Source organism: Bison bison, unplaced genomic scaffold, assembly GCF_000754665.1.
Source record: "Bison bison bison isolate TAMUID 2011002044 unplaced genomic scaffold, Bison_UMD1.0 scf7180017864180, whole genome shotgun sequence".
Taxonomy (NCBI): domain Eukaryota; kingdom Metazoa; phylum Chordata; class Mammalia; order Artiodactyla; family Bovidae; genus Bison; species Bison bison.
This window is the reverse complement of record NW_011494752.1, coordinates 8,081,981-8,089,596: the sequence shown is the minus strand read 5'-3', so window position 1 is coordinate 8,089,596 and position 7,616 is coordinate 8,081,981. Positions and strand designations below refer to the sequence as shown.

General features: G+C 55.9%; 2 protein-coding genes across 8 annotated transcripts in view; one reads left to right on the top strand and one right to left on the bottom strand.

Annotated features, from left to right (window-relative positions):
• Positions 1-6,167, top strand: part of DHRS7B (dehydrogenase/reductase (SDR family) member 7B) — a 47,570-nt gene extending 41,403 nt beyond the window's left edge. For all 7 annotated transcript variants that reach the window (XM_010842866.1, XM_010842871.1, XM_010842870.1 and 4 more), the window contains 4 exons: positions 1,556-1,772; positions 2,100-2,192; positions 4,218-4,370; positions 5,716-6,167. In XM_010842866.1, the coding sequence (XP_010841168.1) occupies positions 1,556-1,772; positions 2,100-2,192; positions 4,218-4,370; positions 5,716-5,921 (669 nt within the window). In that variant the 3' untranslated portion in view covers positions 5,922-6,167. The remainder of the gene's footprint in view (positions 1-1,555; positions 1,773-2,099; positions 2,193-4,217; positions 4,371-5,715) is intronic.
• Positions 6,168-7,188: 1,021 nt separating this feature from the next.
• The window catches only part of TMEM11 (transmembrane protein 11), a 9,525-nt gene continuing 9,097 nt past the window's right edge, over positions 7,189-7,616 (bottom strand). The window contains exon 3 of the mRNA XM_010842863.1: positions 7,189-7,616. This exon is cut by the window's right edge and continues 12 nt beyond it. Coding sequence (XP_010841165.1) covers positions 7,484-7,616 — 133 coding nt within the window. The 3' untranslated portion in view covers positions 7,189-7,483.

Genomic DNA, 7,616 nt, shown 5'->3' with positions numbered 1-7,616 from the left:
GAACCAGATGCCATGATCTTAGTTTTCTGAATGTTGAGCTTTAAGCCAACTTTTTCACTCTCCTCTTTCACTTTCATCAAGAGGCTCTTTAGTACTTCTTCACTTTCTGCCATAAGGGTGGTGTCATCTGCATATCTGAGGTTATTGATATTTCTCCCAGCAATGCAATCTTGATTCCAGCTTGTGCTTCTTCCAGCCCAGCGTTTCTCATGGTGTACTCTGCATATAAGTTAAATAAGCAGGGTGACAATATACAGCCTTGATGTACTCCTTTTCCTATTTGGAACCAGTCTGTTGTTCCATGTCCAGTTCTGTGGCTTCCTGACCTGCATATAGGTTTCTCAAGAGGCAGGTCAGGTGGTCTGGTATTCCCATCTCTTTCAGAATTTTCCACAGTTTATTGTGATCCACATAGTCAAAAGCTTTGGCATAGTCAACAAAGCAGAAATAGATGTTTTTTGGGGACTCTCTTGCTTTTTCAATGATCCAGCGGATGTTGGCAATTTGATCTCTGGTTCCTCTGCCTTTTCTAAACCCAGCTTGAACATCAGGAAGTTCATGGTTCACATATTGCTGAAGCCTGGCTTGGAGAATTTTGAGCATTACTTTACTAGCGTGTGAGATGAGTGCAATTGTGCAGTAGTTTGAGCATTCTTTGGCATTACCTTTCTTTGGGACTGGAATGAAAACTGACCTTTTCCAGTCCTGTGGCCACTGCTGAGTTTTCCAAATTTGCTGGCATATTGAGTGCAGCACTTTCACAGCATCATCTTTCAGGACTTGAAATAGCTCCACTGGAATTCCATCACCTCCACTAGCTTTGTTCGTAGTGATGCTTTCTAAGGCCCACTTGACTTCACATTCCAGGATGTCTGGCTCTAGGTGAGTGGTCATACCATCATGATTATCTGGGTCGTGAAGCTCTTTTTTGTATAGTTCTTCTGTGTATTCTTGCCACCTCTTATATTTTCTGCTTCTGTTAGGTCCATAGCATTTCTGTCCTTTATCGAGCCCATCTTTGCATGGAATGTTCCGTTGGTATCTCTAATTTTCTTGAAGAGATCTCTAGTCTTTCCCATTCTGTTGTTTTCCTCTATTTCTTTGCATTGATCGCAAGGAAGGCTTTCTTATCTCTTCTTGCTATTCTTTGGAACTCTGCATTCAGATGCTTATATCTTTCCTTTTCTCCTTTGCTTTTCACTTCTTTTCACAGCTATTTGTAAGGCCTCCTCAGACAGCCATTTTGCTTTTTTGGACACATAGGAGTGCATAAAAATGTTTTGTGAATAAACTGACTTGGCCTGAGAGGCATAGCAGCTCTGTAACATGGGACAGTGTACAGCATCCTGCTGGCCCAGGGCGGAGGGGACCCTGCTCACCTCGTCTGTGACCCCTGCCCACAGTGCTGCCCAGGTCAGGTGTGAGCATGACGGGCAGGCCACGTTCTTCAGGGAAGTGCTGCAGCCTGTCCTTCACACTAGGCTGCCCCCACGATGAGGAGCCAGGCCAGACCATCACTCTGAAGGTACCTTTGGCTTCTGTCGCACTTGACCAGGTGCAGACACACAAGCCTTGCACGGTGACCTTTGACCTCGCAGACCCTGGGGCCATAGCAGGGGCTGCCTCCGAGATCCTGCAGTGCTTTGGCCACGTGGACGTGCTCATCAATAATGCCGGGATCAGCTACCGAGGCGCCATTGTGGACACCAGCCCAGATGTGGACAAGAGAGTGATGGAGACAAACTACTTTGGCCCAGTAGCTCTGACAAAGGGTAAGGCCTTGGGTCAGAAGGGAGAAGTGCCGGGCAGGTTGGCATGGTTTCCATTTCCTGTGGACCTGTTGTCTTATCCACTCCACCCTGGGGTCAGTGCTGCCCTTGCGACTCGGGGTTGGCTTTTCTAGGCCTGGGCCTGTGCTGTGTTGTTGCCTCCATGTCCCACTGGGTTTGGCGACCTACCGGGTGCAGGCAGAGCACAGCAGAGGCAGTGATGTCCTGCCACGGTTCTCACAGCAGGGCACAGGGGGCCGAGCACTCTCAGACGTGGCCCTCCCCGGGCTCTCCACGTGAGCGACGGTGACCTCTGCCCTCTCCCCACAGCGCTCCTGCCTGCCATGATCAGAAGGCGCCAGGGCCACGTGGTTGCGATCAGCAGCATCCAGGGCAAGATCAGCCTGCCTTTCCGATCCGCGTGTGAGTGCTCCCTCCCCCCGGTCAGGCGCTTCTGCCCAGACTCCTCCTGCCCACACGCCCATTGTTTACTCTTGTTGTGAAGACAGCAGGCTCCCGGTCCAGAATTCAGACATGAGAGGGGCGCTCAGCACAGAGCGTGTGGGGACCTGAGAGGCGTGTGCCTGAGCAGAAGCCTGGGCTCAGTCCCAGCCACGCTCCTCACGCCACGTGTGACCGCGTACCAGGCCCCTCCCAGCGCCACCACCACCGTCAGCCCACAGGTGCTGCCCCTCCATCCGGTTACTGCACACGCCTCCAGAGTTCTCCTGCATGTGATGAGACGTGCAGCTCTGTGCTTCCATCATCCTGCTTGACAGTCTTTCCACTCGGCTCCCTACTTGCTGAATGGATGGGCGTCACGTAACTCAGGGGTTGACTTGATGCCTGAGGGAACTGCCTTCCTCAGTGGCCAGCAGCAGGGATGTGCTGTGTGCCACGTCCTCCAGTGTTTTTCTCTCTGGGCACTCACTGTGAGGGTTTCAGTAAGATTAGTTCCAGAAAGTGGGAATGCTGCCAGCTCGACCTCAGTTTAGACTCACCTGCCATTGTGCACAGCTGTGCCAGGATGGTGGGACTGCACCATCACAGGGCACCAGCAGGCAGATTCTACTTTTGTTTAATGTTATAAGTAATGTCACAATTACCTCTAAACTGTCCTGGTAAGTGCGTTCCTTGGTTCACCGTCTGCAAGGAAACACTCTGTTGTAACCGAGCCCCCCACCCGCAGATGCCTGAGGCAGCTCCAAGGAGGGGTATGTGGAGGAGAGGGGGCATGGAGGGGAGAGGGCTTGTGGAGGGGAGGGGCAAAGCCTGGCGAGGACAGCCACATGGCACCCTCAGCTGGACGGGGAGCCCGTCAGAACTAGATGCAGCCCAGCGCTCCTTCTGGTGCGTGTGTCCAAGGTCAGCTGTGGGGCTCATGAGTCCACACCAGCTCCCTCACCCCTGCGGCCACACTCAGGACGCCCTGACATGCCCAGGGATGCCGTGTCCATACTTGTCCTGGCCTGGTGGGTGGCTTCCTCAGGAAACGTGTGGGCGTCACAGCTGACAGCAGGGGCCACACCAGGCATTCGGGGGCGGGGGGCGGTGCACAGTGCTCTTTGTACTGAGTTGCTTCTAGACATCACTGGATTTGGTCTTTCTGAATTTTATCCTCCTCTTAGCTGTGACTGCATAGGTCACACTTGGTCTGGAAGTTTCATAACCCCCAGGCTGGACAAGGTGGTGCCTCCTAGGCACACTGGCCAACCCACAGGCAGTGGGCTCCCCAGTCGTGAAGTGGGGTGTGGGCGGGGCTTTGTCCCCTCAGGCTGTTGTGAGGCCAGGTGGGAGGATCCAGGAGGTGAGCACGTGGAGCTCTAGCACATGGAGCTCTGGGGACTCTTCCACACTAGAGACTGCCCCGTGGGAACTGACAGACAGACGTGAGGCCTGGCATGGGTTTGCACACATGCTGCCATGCAGCCAGGGAGCATCCCTGGACATTTTCAGTGATGAAAGTTGAAACAACGCTGAGCCTGTTCTGTGGCTATGACCCTGAGTCACACAGCAGGCACCCAGCTAGCCTTCCACACAGAGAGAACCCTGAGCATGAGTAACACGGACCATAGGAGCAACCTGTGGCCATGTCCTCATCTGTGCAGGGACCTGGCCGACATGAGACACCAGTGGCCTGGCCCCTCTGAGGAACTGCGCTGGGAGGTGTGAGGAGGACTTTCACTTTCTTAGTTTCTTCTGAACTATCTGAATGTTTTACACAGTAGACTTTTTTAACTTTATAGATTAAATTCACACTTAGAACTTGCAGGAGCAAGAATGCCCAGGAACCTTTGACCATACGTGCTGTGTCGTGTTCTGTGTGAGTGAGTGCGTGTACGTAAGACGCACAGGGTATTCCCTGAACCGGAGTGGGAGACCTGATGCCCCCCTGTTCAGGGTCCTGACCAGCATCATCCTACCCTCCCTGGTCACCAACCTTTGCAGACGCGGCCTCCAAGCACGCAACCCAGGCCTTCTTCGACTGTCTGCGGGCTGAGGTGGAGCAGCATGACATCGAGGTGACGGTCATCAGTCCTGGCTACATCCACACCAATCTCTCCCTTAATGCAGTCACAGCCGACGGGTCCAAGTATGGAGGTGAGGCCCCAGCGTGCGTTCCTCTGTGAAAGCTCCCTGATGATCTTGCAGTTTTCATTCAGAGTATCAGTTTAAACCACCTGACGTTGTGAGGTCGGTCATATATACTGATGACTGACCTGAGCACCAACCATCTCTACCCTGAACCCTGCAGGCTGGAGGAAGTTGTGGGAACAGGCCCACAACAGGGCTGGGGGGAGCCCTCTGCTGAGATGCTGACAGGACTCCTGCTAGCCCACTGTTAGTGCTAAAGTGACCAGGCCGGGTCTCTTCCCGTGAGGTTCCCCTGCAGTGTTGGGGGGACAAGACTTCAGGGGTAGGCAGAGGCCAAAGACAGCACAGAGCTGACCTGCAGTCACTAGTGGCCCGATCGGCAAGGCCCAGCCAGCAGGTGGGGCCAACCAGGACCAGCTGGCTTTTGCCTCCCCAGCTGGTGGACCCACGTGAGCTGCCTTCCTGCGCTTGCTCGGGGCCTGCCTCCTGGGACATGCTCCTGGGAGTATGCTGGGTGTTCAGCAGGGGCCTTCTGGCCAAGCCTGAACCAAGACCACCTATGCCCAGGACAGCAGCCCCCTCATTCAGCAAGGCAGCAGAAGCCGTACAGAAGCACGGGGCTGGGTAGGTTCATAGGCATTTATTCCCAGGATGGCGGCCACACCCCATGACTTGTGGCATCTAGTTCCCTGACAGGGATTGCACCCATGCCTCCAGCACTGGAAATACAGTCTTAACCACTGCACCACCAGGGAAGTCCCAAGCATCTTTTTTAAAAATTCCCTCTGTGGCATTTAAAAACGAGCAGCCACCAGAAACCTACTGTTCTGTGTTGATGGTGGAGAGGAAGCCGGGCACCACCGTGGCTGCAGGTGGCCTCCCCTCTGCCTGCTGTTCCTGCTTTGTGGGCACAGTTCGCCAGTGATAAGGGAAAAAGTAACATCCTGTGCCCCTGCATTGACCTCTGATCCACAAAACAAACCAAGGCTTCCTTCCTGCCTGCCACCCTGATACACCCAAGACAGGGGCCCTGCCACCTGCCTCACTCCTCTCCAGCCAGCGTGCTCTGCAGCCCTCCCACCCACCTGGCCCCCTGCCCTGGCACAGCACCCTTAGTCACTGGTTGCCCCAACTGGCTGAAATGCCCCAGGTCAGGGAGTGAGGGAGCATCTGCTGGGCACCCCCTGGCTATGCACCGTAGTTCTGAGCTGTCCACCTCCCTCCTTGGACTGCAAGGACAGTCACTGCACCTGCTGGCCAAGCCCTTGGGAGAGCTCCCTGGGGGACCAAGTGTCCAGAGTTGGCTCAGGCTTCTGCCCCCAAACTCAGTGAGTTTCCTGTTCCATTTCAGTGATGGATGAGACCACGGCCCAGGGCCGAAGTCCTGTGCAGGTGGCCCAAGACATCCTGGCTGCTCTGGGGAAGAAGAAGAAGGATGTGGTGCTGGCCGACCCGATGCCTTCCCTGGCTGTTTACCTTCGAACTCTGGCTCCTGGGCTCTTCTTCAGACTCATGGCCTCCCGGGCCAGGAAGGAACGGAAGTCCAAGCACAGCTAGTGCCTGTCCTGGTGGGCAGGTGGGGCAGTCGCTGCTCCATGGGGACTGTGTTGGACTTCTGCCTCATGGGTGGGGAAGGAGGGAGACACGCTTCCCCTGCAGACCCCTGGCCAGGCCTGCTGGCGGGGGACGGGAACTAAGAGGACGTGTGGGAACCAGGAAGGGTGAAGGACAGCTTCCTCCAGGTGGAGGGACATGAAATAAAGGAAGGAGCCTGGGATCTGTGGTCCCTGAGGGCAGGCAGAACCACGCCTCTTTCGTACCTCAGCCGCTGCATCTTAGGGTCAGAAGACACCCTCACATCACCTGAACCTGGTTCTCAGGGAGGAGGCAGCGGCCTTCACACTGTTTACGGGACCCCCCCTGTCTTGGTCAACACAGCAAATGGTCAGCATGTGACTGGCCTCCCCGTTGTTCAGTGCATGGGAGCTGCCCTCCTGCACCAGGCTTGTTTCAGTGACAGCTTCTGCTCAGCTGCCCTGAGCTGGCTGCTGTTTGTCTGCCTCTGGCCACCTCCCCCCAGTCTGGTCTGCAGGCAGAGCCAGGCTCCCTTTCCAGATCTGGCCCCCACCCCGTTCCAACCCCACAGGCTCAGGTGGGTGGTGGGCGCTGCGTGGTGGACACGAGGTCCAGACCACCGCCAGGTTACCTGTGGACCATATGCCGCCCAGCTCTCCCAGGCCTCTTGGAGTTAAGTCAGAGTTTCTCTAACTGTTCTAAAATCTTTGGCTCTCCCCCGGTAAACAAATGGCCCCGTCGCCCCAAGCACCCCTTCTCACTCTGGTATCTGACCTTCCCGAGGGACTCTCTGAAACTCCAGGTGTCACTCACACATGTGCCCTCAGTGGGACCTGAGCAGAGTCTTGGGCTGGCAGGGCCCCCTCTGGTGGAAGACGAGGGGAGTCTTCCCTCAGCCTGGGGCAGCAGGTTGAACTCAGGGTCCACAGCAGGACAGCCTTGATGCTTAAAAAAAAAACACAGGCGTTAGTTTGTTCTCCTAAATCAGAACCTGGACAAGAGACCCCAGGCCCCAGCTCTCTGGGCAAACTCAGCAGAGACTCAGAGACTGGCAGGCCTGGCCTTGCCCCGCCTCACCCGAGCAGCCCCGGGCAGTGCTCCTTGAACCAAGGCCCAGGTGAGACATGAGGCTCCTCCAGGAGGGGCTGGGCCTGCCGGGTGAGAGGCTTATTCTTGCTGCAAGTGGTGCCCACTCCTGCTGCCTGCACACTCCCACCAGGGCCGTCACGAGACAGCAGACACCTGGAGCTGAAATTCTCATCATTTTAATGGTCACTAGCCTCTGGCTGGCTCTGGATGGTACAGTTAAATGACACACTTAACGACCCCCAAGCGCGTCCACACCCCCTCCGGAGCCTCGCTTCCATCACATCCTGCTGCCCAGTGGGACTTCCACAGCCGCAGGCCCCTTGGTGGTGGAAATCCACGTCTTAGTGTGACGAGCTGAGAAAACCCTTGGTGCGTTTGTCACCTGTTATTTCTTTAAAATAACAGCCGTGACGCCAGATGCCTCCCCAGCCTGGCCGCCGCGCGGCGCGGCGCGGTCATACCGCGCAGAGCTCGTAGATCTTCTTGACACAGTACACCAGGGCCGCCAGCGCTATCGTGTTGTGCAGTCTCTTTCTGTGCAAGTCGTCCTTCCGGACCAGCACCACCGGGGTGGACGAGGTGAGTGTG